Here is a 27,059-nt window from a genome sequence, read left to right on the forward strand (position 1 = left end):
ATCACATCAAATTGGTTATAACAAACTCCGAACACAGTAATGTCGACAGCAAAATGGAAGCAGAGGACGTGAAAAAGAAACTCAAAATGGGCAAATGTTTACTGGTTGCTCAGGAGAGAAAGGGGAAGTAAAATCTGTGGAAGACATTTGACTTAGTTGTGGAACCTGCTGGAGATCAACAAAAAAGGAGGGTATAGGAGCAAGAGTTGCACGAGTATTATGTGTGCCAAACAGTTGCTGTTAGATTACAATATAATTTTTCCTGACCATTTGGAACAGTGTAAACACTAAATAAATAAGGGTACCAGGGAGTCTGTTCTAATAAATACAAATTTAAAGAATTTATTACAGCAGACTAAAAACAGGTGCATGAATTTGTGAATTGGGTTTATTTATTGTTTAGGTTCATTGTTCAAAGCGCCCTTGTTATTTAATTTTTAAAAAATGAACACTTGATTGTGTTTCAAAGCATAAATGTCTGGTATGCTGTGTGACCCTAAATAAATGAAAAGTAATACCAGTCTGTTCCCCCCTCCCAAAAAATATTTTAAAGTCTTTATTACAGCATAGCAAAGATTAAATACAGCCAAATCTGTGAAATTGCTTTATCCAACATTTTGCCGATGCATGAGGCTTGGTGCTCACGGAATCAGTAGGCTATTAAACAAACACTTACAGGCAACATAAGCAAGATCCGTCTTATTTCTGTACATACAGTATATATATGGATGATTTATAAACCCATGCACATTTAACAGTTAGGCTATTGATTATAGACCTAATTAAATTGGGGTTTCCCCTCCCCTCAATTTTCTTAGACAATTAGGCTAAGGCAAGGGCTGTTTCCTCGTCTCTGCTGCTGCTTCCTCCACCGCATTGTTCTCAATCACAATATGCTGGTTAACTTTGCTATTATGCACATAGCAACATAAGGAAAGGTGCCAATTCTACAGTACACTGAAGATTATGCAGCCACTGTATCCAACGCGGGACAAAGTGCATTTGTTATAAAATAATATTCGATTTATTAGTGTTGCACAATATTTTTTTTACATAAAATAATCATATACAATTTCAGTATTACATCATCTTAGAGTGATGGACTGTGCCATCTGCAATGGATTAGTCCACTGAGACAGGCGTGAATCAGACAAGTGTCTTGTGCACCATGAACAAAAATAATGAATTGCGACTGCTCAACTAAAGAAATCTCAGTCGACCAACAGCCTATGGACCAAACAGTCGACCAAACAATCGACCAGTAAACTAAACATGGTCAGCCATACTGACCACCCATTCTAGAACGGACTTGTTTAGGGTTGCAGTGATTTCACTAGCTGGGGTTGCTGACGTGTACAGGGTTGAATCATCAGCATACATTGACATTAAACAAAGCCTATATGTCCGTGGCAGGTCATTGGTAAAAACAGAAAAGAGTAAAGGGCCAAGGGAGCTGCTCTGCGGTACACCAAGCTTCCATTAAAGAAAACCCTCTGTGTTCTATCAGATAGATTGCCATATCGTGAATTCAGAGCTGAGGTTAAAAAGCCATAACGCATAAGGTTTTTCAACAACAGGTTATGGTCAATAATATTAAAGGCTGCAGTGAAATCTAACAGTACAGCTCCCACAGTCTTATTATCGATGTCATTTGTGTCATGTTGAGTGCCCTTCTCTATAAGAATTCTGAAAGTCTGTTGTTACTTTGTTTACAGAGAAATAGCATTGTATTTGTCAAATACCATTTTTTTCTAACAGTTTGCTAAGAGCTGGCATTAAGCTGATAGGTTGACTCTATAAACCAGCAAAGGCTGCTTTACCATTCTCGGGCCACTTTACCATTCTTGACTTTGTCTTCCCTCCAGGCCTGAGAACAAACACTTTTCTCTAGGCTCAGATTAAAAGATATGACAGATAGGAGTGGCTATAGAGTCAGTTACCATCCTCACTAGCTTTCCATCTAAGTTGTCAATGCCAAGAGGTTTGTCATTATTGAGCAAAAAAAAAATCCACCATCACAAAATTCAAACTTACAATGCTTTTCTTTCATTATTTTTTTTTTCTTCTCCTGTATGAATACGATGGCTCACTGTTCATAGTTGGAATTTCCTGCCTAAGTTTACATCATTGGCAATGTTGGCAATCATTAAAATAATTGGCAACATCAGATAGCTTATTCATCACAAAACTATCTGATTCGATGAAAGATAGAGATGAATGTCTTTCTGCCCATCATTTTATTTAAAGTACTCCAAAGTTCTTTCCATCTTTCTTTAAATCATTGATATTGGCTTCATAATACAGTTTCTTCCTGTTGTTGTTTAGTCACATAATTTCTCAATATAAAGTCAACCATTCAGATGTGCAGCCAGACTTATTAGCCACTCCGTTTGTCCCTGTCAGGTGTCAGTGTGCAGCAGTAGGACAGAGTCAGGTGCAGGACACAGAACTGAGTAAAATACGTACTTTACTCGAAAAGAAACAATAATAATTTCCACGCAGGGAAAAACACACCAGCGCACAGAAGTCTAGAACACTAAACAAAGAACAAACACGCACAAAACTCTGTGGGAACCAGAGGGTTATATAGGGAATAAATTATAACGTAATGGGAACCAGGTGTGTATAATCAAGACAAAACAAAAATGGAAAAAGAAACGTAGATCGGTGGTAGCTAGAAAGCCGGTGACGTCGACCGCCGAATGCCACCCGAACAAGGAGAGGCATCAACTTCGGCGGAATTCGTGACAGCCCCATCTCTTTCAACCATAAAGTTTTTCAATTCCTCATCAATCCATGGAGCCTTAAGTTCTAACAGACAGTTTATTAACAGGTGCATATTTATCAATAATTGGAAGAAGCAATTTCATAAATTCAGTGCAGCGTCTGGATGCTGCTTATTAAATCACCAACAAGACCAACAAATATTTTTAACATCATCCACATAAGGAAAAATCTTTTGTATGATCTCTTTGCAGTAAGTAAGCCAGTCAGATGTGCAGCCAGACTTATTAGCCACTCCTTTTGCCCCATCTCTTTCAACCATACAGTTTTTCAATTCCTCATCAATCCATGGAGCCTTAGCCTGTTATGGCTAGGGGGCAGTATTTTCACGGCTGGATAAAAAACGTACCCGATTTAATCTGGTTACTACTCCTGCCCAGTAACTAGAATATGCATATAATTATTGGCTTTGGATAGAAAACACTCCAAAGTTTCTAAAACTGTTTGAATGGTGTCTGTAAGTATAACAGAACTCATATGGCAGGCAAAAACCTGAGAGATTCCTTTACAGGAAGTGGCCTGTCTGACCATTTCTTGAACTTCTTTGCCATCTCTATCTTTTACAAAGGATCTCTGCTCTAACGTGACACTTCCTACGTCTTCCATGGGCGCTCAGAGCCCGGGAAAAACCTGAATGTCGTCATCCCAGCCCCAGGCTGAAACACATTATCGCCTTTCTCAAGTGGCCGATCAAGGGACTGTGGGCTTAGGCGCGTGCCCTGGCTGCCTCCGTCTTTGTGATTTTTTCTCTGTTTGCCGAAAAGGAGATTCCCGGTCGGAATATTATCGCTTTTTTACGAGATAAATTGCATAAAAATTGATTTTAAACAGCGGTTGACATGCTTCGAAGTACGGTAATGGAATATTTCGAATTTTTTAGTCACGAATTGCGCCATGCGTGCGACCCTGATTTACCATTTCGGATAGTGTCTGGGACGCACGAACAAATCGCCGCTATTCGGATATAACGATGGATTATTTTGGACCAAACCAACATTTGTTATTGAAGTAGCAGTCCTGGGAGTGCATTCTGACGAAGACAACAAAAGGTAATCAAACTTTTATAAGAGTAAATCTGATTTTGGTGAAGGCTAAACTTGCCGGGTGTCTAAATAGCTAGCCCGTGATGGCTGGGCTATGTACTTAGAATATTGCAAAATGTGCTTTCACCAAAAAGCCATTTTAAAAATCGGACATATCGAGTGCATAGAGGAGTTCTGTATCTATAATTCTTAAAATAATTGTTATGCTTTTTGTGAATGTTTATCGTGAGTAATTTAGTAAATTGTTAGCAAATTCCCCGGAAGTTTGCGGGGGGTATGCTAGTTCTGAACGTCACATGCTAATGTAAAAAGCTGTTTTTTGATATAAATATGAACTTGATTGAACAAAACATGCATGTATTGTATAACATAATGTCCTAGGTGTGTCATCTGATGAAGATCATCAAAGGTTAGTGCTGCATTTAGCTGTCTTCTGGGTTTTTGTGACATTATATGCTAGCTTGAAAAATGGGTGTCTGATTATTTCTGGCTTGGTACTCTGCTGACATAATCTAATGTTTTGCTTTCGCTGTAAAGCCTTTTTGAAATCAGACAGTTGATGTGTGTGGTTAGATGAAGGAGAGTCTTGTCTTTAAAATGCTGTGAAATAGTCATATGTTTGAAAAATTGAAGTTTTTGTATTTTTGAGGAATTTGTAATTCGCGCCAAGCCTATCATTGGATATTGGAGCAGGTGTTCCGCTAGCAGAACGTCTAGATGTAAGAGGTTAACAGTTCTAACAGACAGTTTCTTAACAGGTGCATGTTTATCAATAATTGGAAGAAGCAATTTCATAAATCATCAAGTGCAGCATCTGGATGCTCCTCATTAATCACATCAGACCAACAAATATTTTTAACATCATCCACATAAGAGTCACAGCAAAATCTTTTGTATGATTTCTTATACACTATTTTAGGCCCAGCTTTTGGAACCTTGACTTTCCTGGATATAGCCAATGGTGTATCAGTGAGTATCCAATGGGTACGGATACAGCTTTAGAACAAAGTTTTAAAGTATTAAAAATATGATCAATACATGTGGATGATCTTGTTCCTGTAGTGTTTGTAAACACCCTGGTAGGTTGATTAATAACCTGAACCAGATTACAGGCACTGGTTACAGTTATAAGCTTCCTCGAGCAGACACCTTGAAGAAAACCAGTCAATATTCAGGTCCCCAAGAAAGAAGACCTCTCTGTTTATATCACATACCAAGAAAGAAGACCTCTCTGTTTATATCACATACCATCAAGCATTTCATTCACATTATCTAGATACTGACTGTTAGCACTTGGTTGCCTATAGCAACACCATAAAAGAATAGCGCTGAATTAAAAAAGTTTTAACTCATTACTGATAAGGCATAATGCCTAAATAAGAACATTTCGAGAGAGGGATTAATGACATCGTTTTGCACTTTGGAAAGGTATCTGAAAGGGCCAATACAACATAGTATCTACAAGTTTACTGGAATGACTATCACCATGGTGACTGCTATCCAGGAGGTGACAGGGGAATGTGTGTGTGTGCGTGCATGTTGTATGTGTGTGTGCGTGCCAGCTTACATACACCCTCTCCTCCCCCACCTGTAAAATGAAATGAATGCTATGTTGTAATAATCATAGTATTATTATTGTATTACTAATAATAACATGTTTGTTACAGGCATGTGTGTGTGTGTTCATACTTGCGCATGTGAGCATGCATGTGAGCATGCATGTGAGCATGCATGTGAGCATGCATGCGTGTGGTTTGAAATGAGGCCAAGAGTAGCACTCTGATGTGAGCAGGCCGTGCAGTGAAGAGCGTGGAGCACTCACAGTGGGTTGCCAGATTGGCCTTTGTTAATTATTTTAATTCCAGCTCATCACAGCTCTCTTCAACTGGCAAATCCTATTATAAAGACATATACATTTGAAGAGATGCCGAGAAATTGCTTTCAGGCAGCTGATCTGAGCTTGAAGCAAGAAGATAGATTCTTCAAAAGTGCATGTAATGTTTTGAAAGCGAGACTAAAGAAATGCACAATATATGAAGTTTGTGCACGTGTGTGTGTGTGCCAGGCGCATAAGTTGTGGGGTGTGTGGGGGGGTCATGACCCTCCCATTATTTGAAACTGGTCCACCCCAAATAAAATACTATGAAGAATTTGAAGTATTGGAAATAATTTATCATTAGAACGCATTAGTCAAAAGCCACAAAATACACTTGAATGGATTTCTGCAAATATGTAAACACCATGGGAGTTGGCTAGCTTGCTAGCTACTTCCAGACACAAATGAGAGAACACCTCATTCTGGCCATTTTACTCGCCGAAGCAGAGCTGGTTAGGCTGTTTACATGTTACCAAGAGCATTCTTGACTAACTTACTAACTAACTTACTTTTTTTGCCTACGTTTACTGACACCGGTCATATTCATCGGGTGTTGCGTGTTTGTAAATTCATCAGCTGTTCTGAGCTCTGTCACACTCAGACAAGAGTGCTCTGAAATCTGAGTAGATAGCCAGAGTGAATTTGCGAATGCAAGAGGCATGCTAACTGGATAACAGTCGTTCAAGTTCTTGCTAGATAACCAAATGGCACCTGCATCTCTAGCTGTTTATAGCCAATGAAAAATATTATGAGGGGAAAAAGATCAGTCATTCACCCACTCCTCCAATGGCCTGACACGGCATCCTCCTAGCAGCTAGCTAGCTAATGTTAGGCTCCGTGTTTTTAGCTTGCTACGTATATAGATACACTAGCCTATTAGCCACATTATGACTGACATGTGATCCTTGCCCTTGCTAGTTTGATTGTATTGACATTCCCATTGAGTCATTGAAATTCAAACAGTGCATCTCGAATGGAGATGCACTCTTTCAGATGTTTTACTGATATTATGATTGTCTGAATGCAGATATAAAACAAAGTAGTTAAAACGCTGTCAGTTCCACTTTAAACTTTAGGTCACCAGTTACTCTGTGTGCTAAACCTTAAATGTTTTTGCAATGGGAAGTAATAGTTGTACATTTCGATTGGGAAATGCTTAATGGTTGGCTAATTATGTCTGAGTTTATAGACTGCTTATCCAAATAAAATCATGCTGTGTGTGACTGCTGTCTTTGCCAAAAAGTTCCCAGAACGGCCTGCCCAGAGAAGGAAAGGCGCCCTGTGTGAAAAATGCTGTTTTTTTAAAATGAGTTTTCATTCTCAAAATCACACTTTTGTTTTTATAGCAAAAAGGCACAAATTTGATGCTCTAAGTCCATAACAATGCTTAAACCATATCAATCTGATTGGGTGAGCCTGTTAGGGCCTGGCTGCCCAGTGGTTGGACCTGTGTCCACCCAGGCCCATCCATGTCTACGCCCCTGATGCAAACAGCGCATGATAACAATTGCGCATCACAAATAGCCAAGTAATCAACACTTCGGACTAACCTTTTTCAATACCTGGTTTGCATACCCATTGTTGCCTTAGTTAGCATTTACTGGTAGATATCATTATTTGAAATGTCTTTCCTATCCTACCGGCTACTGATGTCATTCTTCTGTGAGCTGCTCTATGCCAAAACCAGTAGAGCGCTGCACACGCCTGCAGATGATATTCCGCTGAAACTAGGCTGTGTGCAGCGCACCTGTGAATATATTTCACGTGCTCTGCGATTGTGTACGCTACTTGTGCATTATCTCTCTATTGTACTACATAATTGATAAGTCGTATACCTCCACTATAATACTTAGATACGCATCAGTATACACATTTTCTCAGTGGACAAAGTCAGAATAGGTTTATACAGTACCTGTGTATACCCTCCACTATACACTGGCCCTTTGTGTTTTACAAAGAATGCACTCTCCTACATGAGTGTGCTGGTATTATGGTTGCTGTCCTTTCAGAATCACAAACCTGTCACACACTGAAGACCTATAGGTTCACCACTGAAGGCCTATAGGTTCACCACTGAAGGCCTATAGGTTCACCACTGTACTAACCTGTCACACACACTGAAGACCTATAGGTTCACCACTGTACTAACCTGTCACACACACTGAAGACCTATAGGTTCACCACTGTACTAACCTGTCACACACACTGAAGACCTATAGGTTCACCACTGTACTAACCTGTCACACACACTGAAGACCTATAGGTTCACCACTGTACTAACCTGTCACACACACTGAAGACCTATAGGTTCACCACTGTACTAACCTGTCACACACACTGAAGACCTATAGGTTCACCACTGTACTAACCTGTCACACACCGAAGGCCTATAGGTTCACCACTGAGAAAACATGTCTATAATAGATATAAAGGCTGTTGATATTAATGTTTCAAGAAAGGAGTGTATATATATTTGGTCTGGCGAAGCGGTTTTATGCGCTGACTGAATGGAAGTTGACAATCATGATACTCCGCTGGTCTTGGGAAGGAATTACAAGTCCTCACTGTCATGAGACCCCCCCGTCCCCCCTGCAAGTTATGTGCCTGGCACACATGCACACTCACTACATATACAGTATTATGCATTTCTTTAGTCAAAACTTCACTTGTACTTTCAAAGAATCTATCATACAACAAACCCAGTCAGAGGCAGCCTGCATGTCACAGACTGAGCAGGAGCAGAAACCTATACTCATTACTTAGCCTATGTTCAGAAAACAAATGTGAAGGACAAAATTGTGGGGGGAAAGCACTCATGTTTATGCAATCTTATAATCATTGTAAGAATACTTCCAGAACCACCTTTAGATTTATTTTGTTACCCTAGTCTTTATTGATAGAGATGCATGTGACATTGTATCAAGAGTGGACTAATGAACAAATACCAGAAGATAGTTTGAGTGGATTTTTTCTTTAACCAAACTATAGTCAAACAAACAGGACGAGGGTTGTGACAGTGTATGTGAGGAAGAGAGAAAGGCATAAACAAGCAGAATTCTAGTAATGAGCATCAGCGTTAGCATTATCGTGTGTGTGTGTGTGTGTGTGTGTGTGTGTGTGTGTGTGTGTGTGTGTGTGTGTGTGTGTGAGAGAAAACATCTCAGTCGAGAACATGAGCTCACACCTGCTGTTAACAGGAAACCCCACCATGAGGGAGTGGTGTTGAAAAGCACACACACAGACATACCTCCACCCTCAATGCATGTTCCCAACAGCCTTGTTACTTCAGTGCTCTGAGACTTGTGTCATGCATTTCAATTAGTGAGTGATTTCCCTCCTACAGTAAAACTCCAGGTGATTTTTGTTCCCCAGATACACAGAGACCTGAGATAGCAGCAGACTGTTCAAACCCAGTAACCTAGAGAAAGTGGGTTTGTAGGCTGTCATTTGAAAACTGGCAATTATGCATCAGCTGTGAGGAGTGTGGTCACATACAGTGCCTTCAGAAAGTATTCATACCCCTTAACTTATTCCATATTTTATTGTGTTACGGCCGGAATTCAAAATTGATAAAAATATATTTTTTCCCCCCTCACCCATCTACACACAATACCGCACAATGACAAAAAAGTGAAAAAAAATGTTTAGAAACTTTTGCAAATGTATTGAAATGAAATACAGATATTAATTTACTTAAGTATTCACACCCGAGTCAATACTTCGTAGAAGCACCTATGGCAGCGATTACAGCTGTGGGTCTTTCTGGGTAAGTCTCTAAAAGCTTTCCACACCTGGATTGTGCAACATTTACCCATTATTGTTTTCAAAATTTGTCAAGCTCTATCAAATTGGTTGCTGATCATTGCTAGACAACTATTTTCAGGTCTTGCCATAGATTTTCAAGCAGCGTTAACTCAAAACTGTAATTCGGCCACTCAGGAAAATACTGTCTTCTTGGTAAGCAACTCCAGTGTAGATTTGGCCTTGTGTGTTAGGTAGGTTATTGTCCTGCTGAAACCTGAATTCATCTGGTGGAAAGCAGACTGAAACCAGGTTTTCCTCAAGGATTTTGCCTTTGCTTAGCTCCATTACTTTTGTTTTTTTATCCTGAAAAATGCTTGTAACAAGCATACCCATAACATGATGCAGCCACCACTATGCTTAAAAATATGGAGAGTGGTACTCCGTAATGTGTTGTATTGGAGTACAAACATAAGACTTTGTAATCTGGACAAAAAGTGAATTGCTTTGCCACATTTTTGAAGTATTACTTTAGTGCCTTGTTGCAAACAGGATGCATGTTTGGGAATATTTTTATTCTGTACAGGCTTCCTTCTTTTCACTCTGTCAATTAGGTTAGTATTGTGGAGTAACTACATTGTTGTTGATCCATTCTCAGTTTTGTTCTATCACAGCCATTAAACTGTTTTAAAGTCACCATTGGTGAAATCCCCTAGAGGTTTCCTTCCTCTTCGGCAACTGAGTTAGAAAGGACGCCTGCATCTTTGTAGTGACTGGGTGTACTGATACACCATCCAAAGTCTAATAAATAACTTCACCACGCTCAAAAGGGATATTGAATGTCTGTCTGCTTTATTTATACCCATCTACCAATCTTTGCCCTTCTTTGGGAGGCATTGGAAAACCTCCCTGGCCTGTGTGGTGTAATCTGTTTTTGAAATTCACTGCACGACTGATAATTGTATGTGTGGGGTACAGAGATGAGGTAGTCATTCAGAAATCATGCTAAATTATGCTAAACACTATTACTGCACAGTCCAAACAACTTGTTATGTGACTTGTTAACTTGTTAGGGCTAGGGGGCAGTATTTGCACGGCTGGATAACAAAATGTACCCGATTTAATCTGGTTACTAATCCTACCCAGTAACTAGAATATGCATATACTTATTATATATGGATAGAAAACACCCTAAAGTTTCTAAAACTGTTTGAATGGTGTCTGAGTATAACAGAACTCATTTGGCAGGCAAAACCCTGAGACATTTTCTGACAGGAAGTGGATACCTGATGTGTTGTATTACCTTTAAACCTTTGCCATTGAAAAACACAGGGGCTGAGGAATATTTTGGCACTTCCTATTGCTTCCACTAGATGTCACCAGCCTTTACAAAGTGTTTTGAGTCTTCTGGAGGGAGATCTGACCGAACAAGAGCCATGGAACGATGATGGCCCATTAGACACCTGGCGCGTGAGTTCATGTTGGGTACCCTCGTTCCAATACGTTATAAAAGAGTATGCATTCGTCCACCTTGAATATTATTCATGTTCTGGTTAAAAAAGGCCCTAATGATTTATGCTATACAACGTTTGACATGTTTGAACGAACGTAAATATATTTTTTCCCCTCGTTCATGAAGTGAAGTCCGGCGGGCTTAGATCATGTGCTAACAAGACGGAGATTTTTGGACATAAATGATGAGCTTTTTTGAACAAAACTACATTCGTTATGGACCTGTGATACCTGGAAGTGACGTCTGATGAAGAGAATCAAAGGTAATGGATTATTTACATAGTATTTTCGATTTTAGATCTCCCCAACATGACGGCTAGTCTGTATCGCAACGCGTATTTTTCTGGGCGCAGTGCTCAGATTATTGCAAAGTGTGATTTCCCAGTAAGGTTATTTTTAAATCTGGCAAGTTGATTGCGTTCAAGAGATGTAAATCTATAATTCTTTAAATGACAATATAATATTTTACCAATGTTTTCTAATTTTAATTATTTAATTTGTGGTACTGACTTGACTGCCGGTTATTGGAGGGAAACGATTTCCTCAACATCAATGCCATAGTAAAACGCTGTTTTTGGATATAAATATGAACTTGATAGAACTAGAAATGCATGCATTGTCTAACATAATGTCCTAGGAGTGTCATCTGATGGAGATTGTAAAAGGTTAGTGCATCATTTTAGCTGGTTTTATGGTTTTGGTGACCCTGTCTTTGAATTGACAAAACATTACACACAACTCTTGTAAATGTACTGTCCTAACATACTCTAAATTTATGCTTTCGCCGTCAAGCCTTTTTGAAATCGGACAACGTGGTTAGATTAAGGAGATGTCTATCTTTCAAAGGGTGTAAAATAGTTGTATGTTTGAAAAATTTGAATTTTGACATTTATTTGGATTCAAATTTGCCGCTCTTGAAATGCACCTGCTGTTGATGGAGTGCACCACGGGTGGGACGCTTGCGTCCCACCTAGCCCATAGAGGTTAAGCACATTTTTACTCCTGAACGTATTTAGGCTTGCATAACAAAGGGGTTGAATACTTATTGACTGAAGACATTTCAGCTTTTCATTTATTATTCATTTGTAAAATATTCTGAAAATAAAATTCACCTGTGACATTATGGGGTACTGTGTGTAGATCAGTGACACAAAATCTCAATTTAACCCATTTTAAATTCAGGCTGTAACACAACAAAATGTGGAAATAGTCAAAGGGTGTGAATACTTTCTGAAGGCTCTATATCACTGTATATATGGGAGAAAGTGTGTTTATTGGTAGTTTTTGACAATGAACTGGGACATGTGTCAATAATAATACACATTTCATGGACATCCCACACTGTCTTGTGTCTTGTGTGCCAAAGACTGATATGTCGACAATAAATATGCACAAGTAATTGTGTGTGTGGATGTAAATATTTCAGAGTAAATGACAGGGGAGTGACAGCCATGAGAAGTAGATCAGGGGTCAGGGTTAAAGTGATAGTGTAAAATGGTAAACCAGTTAGAATTGTGTGTGGGTGTAAATTCTATAATGATCAGGTGAGTGAATGCCATAAGAACTGGGTCAGGGTTAGCCTGCGTATACAATCAATTGTATTTTGTTGCCAATTACACCATTTAGCAGACATTTTTATCCAAAGCGACTTACAGTCATGCATGTATACCTTTAACATACAGGTGGTCCCGAGAATTAAACCCACTCTCCTGGTGCGATGCTCTACCAACTGAGCTACAAAGGACCATACTGTCTATGGGTTTGAGATGTGAGTGTAGTGATGTTGTATAGCATGGAGGCTGGAGGTTAGAGTGAAACCGTATAATAGGGGTCAGAGTTAATTGGTTTAAAAATGGAGGAACAGAGTTACTCACACGAGAGGTTTCTTCATGCGGCTGCCCAGCGATCCCACCACCTCTCCCAATGTACAGAACGCCTGGCCAAGGAAGTCCTACAGAAACACGAGTTTATATATTTGGACACATTCTGGTGAAGTGGAAGATAAATAAATAAATGTGTGTGTGAGAGTGAGAGAGAGTGAGAGAGTGAGAGAGAGTGAGAGTGAGAGAGAGTGAGAGAGAGTGAGAGTGAGAGAGAGAGTGAGAGAGAGAGTGAGAGAGAGAGTGAGAGAGAGACACACAAATGTCAATGTTGGGGGGGTTGGAGGGAGGGAGAACCCTTGTGATTCTTTTAGCCAGTGTCTGAAAAAACAAAAACACTCTCCTCTGACCACAATGTCTAGTATAATCAGTGTGTGTTGTATAATTTCCAGCGTGCTCCAGCAGCAAGACCTGGGTTCAAATACGATTAGAAATATTTTAAGTATTTGCTCTAGCCTGCCTGGGTTAGCAAATGGTCAGTTTATCAGTTTTAGGACTATTCTATTGATTCCACTGAGCCATGAAAACTCAAATCAAGCCTAGACAAAGTATTTGAAGAGACTTCAAATAGCATTTCCACCCAGCTCCACTAGCACACCTGCTCTGCTTGCTTGTCCGCCTGCCTGCCTGTCTATCTGCCTCTCACATGTTAACACATTAAAGGTTTATCTCCAGTGGAATTCCCCAGAGGGATGGCCAGGGCTGGCTAAACAGCCTCTAAAAACAGCCAAGTGTGTCATTCCCAGTCTGAGATGATTGATTTCACCCCATTTTTATGCCTGATCAAGGAAGGGAGAAAAGGAGAGAGCGGGGGCAGAGGGAAGGAGAGAGAGAGGGATAGGGAGAGAGAATTATGTTGTGTCCAGCGTGAACGTCTGAAATTGGGGGAAGACAGTTCCACAATGGAGGACCACTGAGAAAAGCCTTCTGACTAAGTGTGTGTGCGTGCTTGCGTGCATGTATGTACAGTATTTGTGTGCTAGTGTCCTTGGTTGTAACTGCAACGTTAATGCAACGTGTTTTAAACAAACAGGACAGGCAGTGGACCAGGGGATATGGGCTTTAACCTGTTATGGCTAGGGGGCAGTATTTTCACGGCTGGATAAAAAACGTACCCGATTTAATCTGGTTACTACTCCTGCCCAGTAACTAGAATATGCATGTAATTATTGGCTTTGGATAGAAAACACCCTAAAGTCTCTAAAACTGTTTGAATGGTGTCTGTGAGTATAACAGAACTCATATGGCAGGCAAAAACCTGAGAAGATTTCATGCAGGAAGTGGCCTGTCTGACAAGGTGTCGTTCTTCTTGTCTCTGTTTATTGAAGAGTGAGGATCTTAGCTGTCCCGTGACACTTCCTACGGCTGCCATAGGCTCTCAGAAGGCGGCAAAACGCTGAATCGTGGCTTTGCAGGCTCTGGCTGAAACAAAGTAGCGCGTTTGGGTAGTGGCTGGTTACAGTACTGTGAGACTCAGGCTCGTGCCCGCGTCGACCGAAAGCTTTGTTTTCTTTCCTCTGTTTAGCTAAATGGACATTCCCGGTCGGAATATTATCGCTTTTTACGAGAAAAATGGCATAAAAATGGATTTTAAACAGCGGTTGACATGCTTCGAAGTACGGTAATGGAATATTTAGATATTTTTTTGTCACGAATTGCGCCATGCGCGCGTCCCTGATTTACCATTTCGGATAGTGTCTGGGACGCACTAACAAAACGCCGCTATTCGGATATAACGTTGGATTATTTTGGACCAAACCAACATTTGTTATTGAAGTAGCAGTCCTGGGAGTGCATTCTGACGAAGACAACAAAAGGTAATCAAACTTTTATAATAGTAAATCTGATATTGGCGAGTGCTAAACTTGCCGGGTGTCTAAATAGCTAGCCCGTGATGGCTGGGCTATGTACTTAGAATATTGCAAAATGTGCTTTCACCAAAAATCTATTTTAAAATCGGACATATCGAGTGCATAGAGGAGTTCTGTATCTATAATTCTTAAAATAATTGTTATGCTTTTTGTGAACGTTTATCGTGAGTAATTTAGTAAATTGTTAGCAAATTCCCCGGAAGTTTGCGGGGGGTATGCTAGTTCTGAACGTCACATGCTAATGTAAAAAGCTGGTTTTTGATATAAATATGAACTTGGTTGAACAAAACATGCATGTATTGTATAACATAATGTCCTAGGAGTGTCATCTGATGAAGATCATCAAAGGTTAGTGCTGCATTTAGCTGTGGTTTGGTTTTATGTGACATTATATGCTAGCTTGAAAAATGGGTGTCTGATTATTTCTGGCTGGGTACTCTGCTGACATAATCTAATGTTTTTCTTTCGTTGTAAAGCCTTTTTGAAATCGGACAGTGTGGTTAGATTAACGAGAGTCTTGTCTTTAAAATGGTGTAAAATAGTCATATGTTTGAGAAATTGAAGTAATAGCATTTCTAAGGTATTTGAATATCGCGCCACGGGATTCCACTGGCTGTTGAGTAGGTGGGACGATTTCGTCCCACATACCCTAGAGAGGTTAAGAACACATTCTTATTTTCAATGACGGCCTAGGAACGGTGGGTTAACTGCCTTGTTCAGGGGCAGAACGACAGATTTTTACCATGTCAGCTCGGGGATTCAATCTTGCAACCTTACGGTTAACTAGTCCAACGCTCTAACCACCTGCTTTACATTGCACTCCACGAGGAGCCTGCCTGTTACGCGAATGCAGTAAGAAGCCAAGGTAAGTTGCTAGCTAGCATTAAACTTATCTTATAAAAAACAATCAATCAATCATAATCACTTGTTAACTACACATGGTTGGTGATATTACTAGTTTATCTAGCCTGTCCTGCGTTGCATATAATCGCTTAGGTACACGTTGCACCAACCATAAACATCAATGCCTTTCTTAAAATCAATACACAAGTATATATTTTTCAACCTGCATATTTAGTTAATATTGCCTGCTAACATGAATTTCTTTTAACTAGGGAAAATGTGTCACTTCCCTTGCAACAGAGTCAGGGTATATGCAGCAGTTTGGGCCACCTGGCTCGTTGCGAACTGTGAAGACTTTCTTCCTAACAAAGACAGCCGACTTCACCAAACGGGGGATGATTTAACAAAAGCGCATTTGCAAAAAAAGCACAATCGTTGCACGACTGTACCTAACCATAAACATCAATGCCTTTCTTAAAATCAATACACAGAAGTATATATTTTAAACCTGCATATTTAGCTAAAAGAAATCCAGGTTAGCAGGCAATATTAACCAGGTGAAATTGTGTCATTTTGCGTTCATTGCACGCAGAGTCAGGGTATATGCAACAGTTTGGGCCGCCTGGCTCGTTGCGAACTAATTTACCAGAATTTTACGTAATTATGACATAACATTGAAGGCTGTGCAATGTAACAGGAATATTTAGACTTAGGGATGCCACCCGTTAGATAAAATACGGAACGGTTCCGTATTTCACTGACAGGAAAAACGTTTTGTTTTCGAGATGATAGTTTCCCGTATTCGACCTTATTAATGACCAAAGGCTCATATTTCTGTGTGTTATGTTATAATTAAGTCTATGATTTGATAGAGCAGTCTGACTGAGCGATGGTAGGCAGCAGCAGGCTCATAAGCATTCATTCAAAACAGCACTTTCGTGTGTTTTGCCAGCAGCCCTTCGCAATGCATTGCGCTGTTTATGACTTCAAGCCTATCAACTCCCAAGATGAGGCTGGTGTAACCGATGTGAAATGGCTAGCTAGTTAGCCGGGTGTGCGCTAATAGCGTTTCAAACGTCACTCGCTCTGAGACTTGGGAGTAGTTTTTCCCCTTGCTCTACATGGGTAACGCTCCTTCGAGGGTGGCTGTTGTCGATGTGTATCGGACAGTGTGGTTAGATAAAGGAGAGTCTTGTCTTTAAAATGCTGTGAAATAGTCATATGTTTGAAAAATTGAAGTTTTTGTATTTTTGAGGAATTTGTAATTCGCGCCACGCCTATCATTGGATATTGGAGCAGGTGTTCCGCTAGCGGAACGTCTAGATGTAAGAGGTTAATATAGCGTTGCTATAGTACCAACACCAACAGATGGAGGAGCATCTCTTGTACTCCCCACATTGAACTGTGTTAGCCATCCACCAAATCATTGTTGAAAAATTGCATTTCTTTTCCATGACTGCATACTATTGATGGCAAAGGTGATTGGCCCACATCACAGTGACCACTCCCCCTTTTATCCTTTCACCATGGAAAATATTACACACCGCTCACTATGTGCACATTGTTAGAATACTAGTCTAAAACATTACCCAACAGATTATCAACAACATTAGTCAGATAATGGTAAATACAGCTATGCATGACACATGCCATGTGACAAGCCAACATATGAAGCCTGTCCAAATAACGGAAAAGGTATCCCTTAAGGTCAAACATGTAATAATTCATTCTCATGTTCTCATTGTTTGTGTCTCTCTAATGACCTTTATCCTTAGACTTTGTTTGCCAAACAAAGTCTAACCGGAAAATGTGATTTCTCTGCAATGTGGGCAGACTAGTTTTCCCAAATTGCCAAAGCAAATACAGGAGAGAGCAAATGGTGAAATGTGACTAAGATAAGATAGGACAGGGAAAGAAATGCTATATGAATATTGTCAATCCTAGTATAAAGCGGTAGGAGGAACATTAACATTTTGCTAACAGCAGGCTGAGCTTTTGGTAGCCCGGGTATCCTGGAAGGATATTAACCTCATTCCGTCAGTAGAGGACGCCTGGTTATTCTTTTAAAAGTGTTTTCCTCACCATCTTAAATAAGCATGCCCCATTTCAAAAAAATGGAACCAGGAACAGATATAGCCCTTGGTTCACTCCAGACCTGACTGCCCTTGACCAGCACAAAAACATCATGTGGAGTATTGCAATAGCATCGAATAGTCCCCGCAATATGCAACTTTTCAGGGAAGTTAGCCTCTCTGGGCTAGGTGCGTCCCACCTACTCAACAGCCAGTGTAATCCCGTGGCGCGATATTCAAATACCTCAAAAATGCAAAAACTTCAATTTTTCAAACATATGACTATTTTACACCATTTTAAAGACAAGACTCTCGTTCATCTAACCACACTGTCCGATTTCAAAAAGGCTTTACAACGAAAGCAAAACATTAGATTATGTCAGCAGAGTACCCAGCCAGAAATAATCAGACACCCATTTTTCAAGCTAGCATATAATGTCACATAAACCCAAACCACAGCTAAATGCAGCACTAACCTTTGATGATCTTCATCAGATGACAACCCTAGGACATTATGTTATACAATACATGCATGTTTTGTTCAATCAAGTTCATATTTATATCAAAAACCAGCTTTTTACATTAGCATGTGACTAGCATGTGACTAGCATTCCCACCGAACACTGCAAGGTGAATTTACTAAATTACTCACGATAAACGTTCACAAAAAACATAATTATTTTAAGAATTATAGATACAGAACTCCTCTATGCACTCGCTATGTCCGATTTTAAAATAGCTTTTCGGTGAAAGCACATTTTGCAATATTCTCAGTAGATAGCCCGGCATCACAGGGCTAGCTATTTAGACACCCAGCTAGTTTAGCACTCACCAAAGTCAGATTTACTATAAGAAAAATGTTATTACCTTTGCTGTTCTTTGTCAGAATGCACTCCCAGGACTTCTACTTCAATAACAAATGTTGGTTTGGTCCCAAATAATCCATTGTTATATCCAAATAGCGGCGTTTTGTTCGTGCGTTCAAGACACTATCCGAAAGGGTAAATAAGGGTGACGAGCACGGCGCATTTCGTGACATACCGTACTTCGAAGCATGTCAACCGCTGTTTAAAATCAATTTTTATGCAATTTTTCTCATAAAAAAGCGATAATAGTTTTAGAAACTTTAGGGTGTTTTCTATCCAAAGCCAATAATTATATGCATATTCTAGTTACTGGGCAGGAGTAGTAACCAGATTAAATCGGGTACGTTTTTTATCCGGCCGTGTCAATACTGCCCCCTAGCCCTAACAGGTTAGGAACCGATATACACAGGCAGTTAGGAAAGCAAAGGCTGGCTTTTTCAATAAGCATTTTTCCACGGCTGGTCATGCTTTTCACCTGGCTACCCCTACCCCAGTCAACAGCCCTGCACCCTTCACAGCAACTTTCCCAAGCCTCCCTCATTTCTCCTTCACCCAAATCCAGATTGCTGATGTTCTGAAAGAGCTGCAAAATCTGGACCCTCTCTTTCTAAAATTATCTGCCGAAATTGTTGCAACCCCTATTACTAGCCTGTTCAACCTCTCTTTTGTATCGTCTGAGATCCCCAAAGATTGGAAAACTGCCACAGTCATCCCTCTCTTCAAAAGGGGAGACACTCTAGACCTATATCTATTCTACCCTGCCTTTCTAAGGTCTTCAAAAGCCAAGTTAACAAACAGATCACCGACCATTTGGAATCCCACCGTACCTTCTCCGCTATGCAATCTGGTTTCCGAGCTGGTCATGGGTGCACCTCAACCACGCTGAAGGTCCTAAACGATATCATAACCGCCATCGATAAGAGACAATACTGTGCAGCTGTATTCATCGACCTGGCCAAGGCTTTCGACTCTGTCAATCACCACATTCTTATCGGCAGACTCAAGAGCCTTGGTTTCTCAAATGACTGCCTCGCCTGGTTCACCAACTACTTCTCAGACAGAGTTCAGTGTGTCAAATCGGAGGGCCTGTTGTCCGGACCTCTGGCAGTCTATGGGGGTGCCACAGGGTTCAATTCTCGGGCTGAATCTTTTCTCTGTATACATTAATGATGTCGCTCTTGCTGCTGGTGAGTCTCTGATCCACCTCTACACAGACAACACCATTCTGTATACTTCTGGCCCTTCTTTGGACAATGTGTTAACTAACCTCCAGACGAGCTTCAATGCCATACAACTCTCCTTCCGTGGCCTCCAACTGCTCTTAAATACAAAAGTAAAACTAAATGCATGCTCTTCAACCCATCGCTACCTGCACCTGCCCGCCCGTCCAGCATCACTACTCTGGACGGTTTTGACTTAGAATATGTGGACATCTACAAATTCCTAGGTGTCTGGTTAGACTGTAAACTCTCCTTCCAGACTCAAATTAAGCATCTCCAATCCAAAATTAAATCTAGAAATCGGCTTCCTTTTCGCAACAAAGCATCCTTCACTCATGCTGCCAAACATACCCTCATAAAACTGACTATCCTACCGATCCCTGACTTCGGCAATGTCATTTACAAAATAGCCTCCAACACTCTACTCAGTAAATTGGATGCAGTCTATCACAGTGCCATCCATTTTGTCACCAAAGCCCCATATACTACCCACCACTGCGACCTGTATGCTCTCGTTGGCTGGCCCTCGCTTCATATTCGTCACCAAACCCACTGGCTCGAGGTCATCTATAAGTCTTTACTAGGTAAATCCCCGCCTTATCTCAGCTCACTGGTCACCATAGCAGCACCCACCCATAGCACGCGCTCCAGCATGTATATTTCACTGGTCACCCCCAAAGCCAATTCCTCTTTGGCTGCCTTTCCTTCCAGTTCTCTGTTGCCAATGACTGGAATGAATTGCAAAAATCAGTGAAGCTGGAGACTCATATCTCTCTCACTTTAAGCACCAGCTGTCAGAGTAGCTCACAGATCACTGCACCTGTCACGTCATGACCATGGTAAACTGTTATTTTCTATGGTAGAGTAGGTCCGGGCATGACAGCGGGGTTTTCTAGTTTCGTTTTTTCCATGTTGTTATGTTCTAGTTTTTGTATTTCTATGTTGGGTTGTTCTAGTTTTTGTATTTCTATGTTGTGCTTTGTTTGAGATGATCTCCAATTAGAGGCAGCTGGTCATCGTTGTCTCTAATTGGAGGTATATTTAAGTTGGTGTTTGTCCCACCTGGGTTTGTGGGAGATTATTTTTGAGTAGTGTATGTTTCACCTCTGCGTCACGGTTTGTTGTTTTGTTCTTTAGTTTCACAGTGTAAATAAAATGTGGAACGACACACACGCTGCACTTTGGTCCGCTTCTCCTTACGACAACCGTGACAGCACCTGTACATAGGCCATCTGTAAATAGCCCATCCAACTACCTCATCCACATACTGTATTTATTTTTTTGCTCCTTTGCACCCCAGTATCTCTACTTGCACATTCATCTTCTGCAGATATATCACTCGTGTTTAATTGCTAAATTGTAATTACTTCGCTACTATGGCCTATTTATTGCCTTACCTCCCTTATCCTACCTCATTTGCACACACAGTATATAGATTTTTATTTTGTGTTATTTGACTATGTTTGTTTATTCCATGTGTAACTCTGTTGTTTGTGTCGCACTGCTTTGCTTTATCTTGTCCAGGTCGCAGTTGTAAATGAGAACTTGTTCTCAACTAGCCTACCTGGTTAGCAATATTAGTTTGTTTAGAAAGGCAGCATCACAAATCCTGATTGGTATGGATGGTTTTCTGAAGGGTCTTGTCATTCCACAAACTCTCTAATTAACCTCTGGACATGCCCCCTCTACTGCCAACTCACCACACCTGAACTCATTCTGACAATCACCATTCCTCTCCCTTCCTTAGCTATAAATGTAGTTTGTTCCCATTTACATGTGTCCTTTTGTTGTGCGCACCGGAGTTTAAGTAAGTGCCTTTTCATGTGTTATTTAAGCAATAAGGCCTGAAGCGGTGTGGTATATGGCCAATATACCACAGCTAAGGGCTGTTCTTACACGAGCAGTAAATATAAGTGTTTTGTCATACCCGTGGTATACCACGGCTGTCAGCCAATCAGCATTCAGGACTCGAACCACCCAACTTATAAAGGAAATAATATAATGCTAACTTTGCCAAATTCCTAGCATGTTCATCTAACTATATATCTATCCATCTACACTATATATACAAAAGTACACTACATGACAAAAAGTATGTAGACACCTGCCAATCAAACATCTCATTTCAAAATCATGGGCATTAATATGGAGTTGGTCACCCCTTTGCTGCTATAACAGCCTCCACTCTTCTGGGAAGGTTTTCCACTAGACATTGGAACATTGCTGCGGGGACTTGCTTCCATTCAGCCATAATGTTGAGCGATTAGGCCTGGCTCACAGTCGGCGTTCCAATTCATGCCAAAGGTGTCCGATGGGGCTGAGGTCAGGGCTCTATGCAGGCCAGTCAAGGTCTTCCACACCGATCTCGACAGACCATTTCTGTATGGACCTCGCTTTGTGCACGGGGGCATTGTCATGCTGAAACAGAGAAGGGCCTTCCCCAAACTGGTGCCGCAAAGTTGGAAGCACAGAGTCTTCTAGAATGTCATTGTATGCTGTAGCATTAAGATTTCCCTTCAATAAACTTTACAGTTAGCACTATGCATTGAGGCAGGTAGCGTTCTCCGGGCATCCGCCAAACCCAGATTCGTCCATTGGACTGCCAGAGAACACATTTCCACTGCTCCAGAGTCCAATGGCGCCTAGCTTTACACTACTCCAGTCAACGCTTGGCATTGCGCATGGTGATCTTAGGCTTGTGTGCGGCTGCTCGGCCATGGAAACCATTTCATGAAGCTCCTGACGAACAGTTATTGTACTGATGTTGCTTCAGAGGCAGTTTGGTAATCGGTAGTGAATGTTGCAACCGAGGACAGATGATTTTTATGCGCTTCAGCACTCGGCGGTCTATGGACATTGCATGGCTGTGTGGTCAGATGACGCAGATGCTAAGCTACAGGAATGTTTTTCTAGCAGAGACTGGAATATGTTCTGGGATTCATCCGATGGCATTGAGGAGTATACAACGAGTCACCGACTTCATCAATAAGTGCATCGATGACGTTGTCCCCACAGTAACCGTACATGCATACATACCCGAACCAAAAACCATGGATTACCGGCAACATCCACACTGAGCTAAAGGATAGAACTGCTGCTTTCAAGGAGCGGGACACTAACCCGGACGCCCTTAAGAAATCCCACTATGCCCTCCGATGAACCATCAAACAGGCAAAGCGTCAATATAGGACCAAGATTGAATCCTACTACACTGGCTCTGATGCTCGTCGGATGTGGCAGGGCTTACAAACTATTATGGACTACAAAAGGGAAACCCAACAGCGAGCTTCCCAGTGACATGAGACTACCAGACGAGCGAAATTAATTCTATGCAAGCAACACGGAAGCCTGCATGAGAGCACCAGCTGTTCTGGACGACTGTGTGATCACGCTCTCTGTAGCCGATGTGAGTAAGACCTTTAAACAGGTCAATATTAACAAGGTCACAGGGCCAGACGGATTACAAGAATGTGTACTCAGAGCATGCGCTGACCAACTGGCAAGTGTCTTCACTGACATATTCAACATGTCCCTGACTGAATCTGTAATACCTACATGTTTCAAGCAGACCACCATAGTCCCTGTGCCACAGAACACCAAGGTAACCTGCCTAAATGACTACCGACCCTTCTGTAGCCATGAAGTGCTTTGAAAGGCTGGTCATGGCTCACATCAACACCATAATCTCAGAAACCCTGGACCCACTCCAATATACCAACAGATCCACAGATGACGCAATCTCTATTGCACTACACAGCTCCCTTTCCCACCTGGACAAACGGAATACCTATGTGAGAATGCTGTTCAGTGACTACAGCTCAGCATTCAACACCATAGTGCCCTCAAAGCTCATCACTAAGCTAAGGACCCTGGGACTAAACACCTCTCTCTGCAACTGGATCCTGGACAACACATCTGGCAACCTGATCTTTAACACGGGAGTCCCTCAGGGGTGCGTGCTTAGTCCCCTCCTTTCATGACTCCAACACAATCATTAAGTTTGCCGACGACACAACAGTGGTAGGCCTGATCACCAACAACGATGAGACAGCCTATAGGGAGGTCAGAGACCTGGCAGTATGGTCCCTCGAGTCTTCTTGTGTATGATGCTACAAGCTTGGCACACCTGTTTTTGGGAAGATACTCTCATTCTTCTCTGCAAATCCTCTCAAGCTCTGTCAGGTCGGGTGGGGAGCGTCAGGTGTGATAGAGTTGGGCTGGTACGAAATCCTGCACACATGCGACTCTTGCTCTAGGACTATTTCCATTCATCTTATTTGAATTAATACCTGAACAGGTGTCCAAGGCAAAAGTATAGAACTCAAACTCCTTGGGGGGAGCTAGCAGACCGAGACACATTAGTGGAATAGAATGGTGTGCAGAAGAGAGAATGGGACCACATGAATGAGCAATTCCCCGAGCGTGTGACAGGCACAGATAGGGTCCTCGTGGTAAGACTGCAGCGTGTAATATACACATCTCTTATTATCGATTTTATAAGACAGATAAGATCAAAATAGATCCCATCGGGACGTGTGTGTGCGCGCCTGCCTACCGGTCTGCCTGTTTCGGTCTATGTAAATAAAATAATATCATTATAAAAGAAGAATCAGGGTTTATTGTGTGTCAACAAAGACAGACTGATGGCATTGTTACATGAGATTACTGTTTTCATTCACAGCGATGACAATAGACAGGCGAGGGGCAGGGAGGGTAGAGAACACACAGTGCATCACATGGAACTGAGAGCGAGAGCGTGCATGCAGTTATGCTAAAAACACACTGGCTACCCAGGGGAGGTAACCCCACTATGAAATACTAAACCCAGTCATTACAGAACGGAGATTAACTACTCTAGTAAGGGGGTGCTAATGACAATAGGATGAACCCTCAAAGCGCGCACACACACACACACAGGGAAAGAAGAGAGACTTACATGTTTTGACAGGTTGGCGCTCTTTGAGTCGACGTCGTACCTGGAGAAGAGAAACACACACTGTTAGAGAGGCATGGCGATGAAAGCAGTGCAGCTGGGAGCAGCAGGTGATCTATAGAATGGGACACAGACCGCTCAGTAAATGTATAAAGCAATGATGTCACACAGAGTATTATTAAGTCTTCTTGTGCTTTTCAATAATTGTATAGTATCCTGAAATGTTGACATGGATGACTCCCTGGCTGTTTAAGTGTTTGTGTGTGTGCTTGAATCCTTGTACCAATGCGGGTGTCTATCTGTGTCTGTGTGAGCCAGTTCGGGAAGGGGGTAGCTGCAGTAATTTCACAGTCCAGTTCATGCTACACAGCTCCCGAAAATAGGCGTCTATTTTTTAGGTCATATTTGAAAGTTATTTTATGGAGACCAAGCCTCGCGTAGTTGAGAGAAAAGCAGTGGTGCAAAGACCCACTACTGTAGCCCCGGTGGTTTTTCTGACAGAGACAACCATTACATTTAATCCAAACAAACCACCAAGGAGAAAGGACCAATGCTCGTCAGGCCCTGGTTAAAGATAGTCTGCGGTGTTTCCCCTACATGCTAAATCGTAGCAGTAAAAACATTTTCAGTGTAAACTTCAACCATATATAAATTATGTAGAAAAGAAAATGGAGCACTGTATTTTTTTTAAGAAGATCACCTTTGAGAACTAACAATCACCAAAATAAAAACTAGACTCAGGGAGAATCTAAAATTCCCAAAACGTCATGGCATGGAGCCCCCATTGATTTTGTTAGTCATTTAGATAGCATAAAAACAAGGCATAAGCCATGGCAAAATGTGTATAATTACAGGAATTGTGCTTTTAACAACAAAATGGTCCCGTCACTTGTTTTGTTATACAGCTGAGAATATTGAAACATTGACCATTGAATATCTTTCCAAATCCCACACTGGAGCTTTAACAACACTGCTATACAACGTCAGCCATAAAACATAGAATCCATTTAAAATCACATATTGGAACATCACCTCCCCACTATCACGTAGGCCTGAAATAGACATAATTCTGTTGACAGGAAACATTATGTATGCCTGAAGGGAAATTGTGTATTAAACAGGCCAGTGTTTCATCCACTATCATCTCTGTCCATGTTATCTCTACAGGATGGCCTTACTCAATTACATACATCAAACAACCAGTAGGCTCTGATTCTGTTGATGGGAGATGAGAGGGAATATCTCTCTCTCTGTGTGATACTCGTGGGTCTCTGGGCTCTAGTTCTGTGCCAGCCTCCCCTAACACACACAGACAAACTCTCCCCGTCTAGCAAGCAGGACAGATTATGTGGCATACTGCCACTGTCAGGGAGATGGGATGGTGTACTGTCAGAATGAGCTCTGGGATGTTTGTTATGTAACTCACAAGGCACTAGAGGCACAGCAGCTCTGATGTTCTATTCCGTTGAACAGATCACTTACATTCATGAAAGCAGAATTTCCTGAGACACACAGCACAAGGCAAGCGTATTGTATTTATTCAGCTGTCAAAACTGCCCCACAACACCTAACACACACAGACTACCACGTGTGTGCTTGCGCATATGTGTACATTGTTTCTCCATGATGTACAGTATGTGTGTGTGTGTGTGTGTGTGTGTGTGTGTGTGTGTGTGTGTGTGCTTGCGTGCGGGTGTGCGTAGGGCTGTTGCCGTATTACCGCCACACTGGCAGTCATGAGTCATGACCGCAGTTTAATTCTATGTGACCATTGAGTCACGGTAATCTCCTTTTATGCACTCTGGACATGCGTTGGTAGTACCCAACTGGCTAACGATCATCAGGTCCTAATGGCATGGTACTCAGGGCTCTATTTTCCCCTCCATCAGGTCCTAATGGCCTAGTACTCAGGGCTCTATTGCCCCTCTAACCACTCTGACGTCAACGCAAATGCTACGGAAAAATCACAAACACTTATCATTAAAACAGTATCGTGCTTTTAAAACTCACCTCCCTGTGAGGATCAATTTGAAGAAAGAAGATCAACAACAGGTTGAAACTGAGTGAAACATGTTTGTTGTTTCAAAGCCTAACAGAACAAAATGGGCTGTTTTCTAAGGTGATGATTCATTCAAAACACCCATAAGCATATTAGCGCTTATGCATCTGCATAGGCCTATATTGCATATGAGCCCAAGCATGACAAGAACCCTGAATTAAGATCATGATTATGCCTTTATACAATACATAGCCTACCGCATATTACACACAGCAAAAAATATACTGAAAAAAGAACACAGACTCCCCTAAACACACACGCTTTTCCTCTCTCTCTCACTCACACACACCCCATTTACATTCCCTCCACCTGGATGAATTACATTAGGGCTCCCTAGTCTATTTATAGCCTGTCCCTGT

The 27,059-nt window shown here is 41.4% G+C and overlaps 1 protein-coding gene across 2 annotated transcripts in view; it reads right to left on the bottom strand.

Moving 5' to 3' along the window:
- The window catches only part of LOC106575987 (copine-8), a 152,329-nt gene that overhangs the window by 71,064 nt on the left and 54,206 nt on the right, over nt 1-27,059 (bottom strand). For both annotated transcript variants that reach the window (XM_014152769.2, XM_014152770.2), the window contains exons 5-6: nt 24,645-24,684; nt 12,831-12,907 (exon numbers count right to left, since the gene is read on the bottom strand). In XM_014152769.2, coding sequence (XP_014008244.1) covers nt 12,831-12,907; nt 24,645-24,684 — 117 coding nt within the window. The remainder of the gene's footprint in view (nt 1-12,830; nt 12,908-24,644; nt 24,685-27,059) is intronic.

The sequence above is a fragment of the Salmo salar genome, chromosome ssa17 (genome assembly GCF_905237065.1).
Source record: "Salmo salar chromosome ssa17, Ssal_v3.1, whole genome shotgun sequence".
In the NCBI taxonomy this organism is placed as follows: Eukaryota; Metazoa; Chordata; class Actinopteri; order Salmoniformes; family Salmonidae; genus Salmo; species Salmo salar.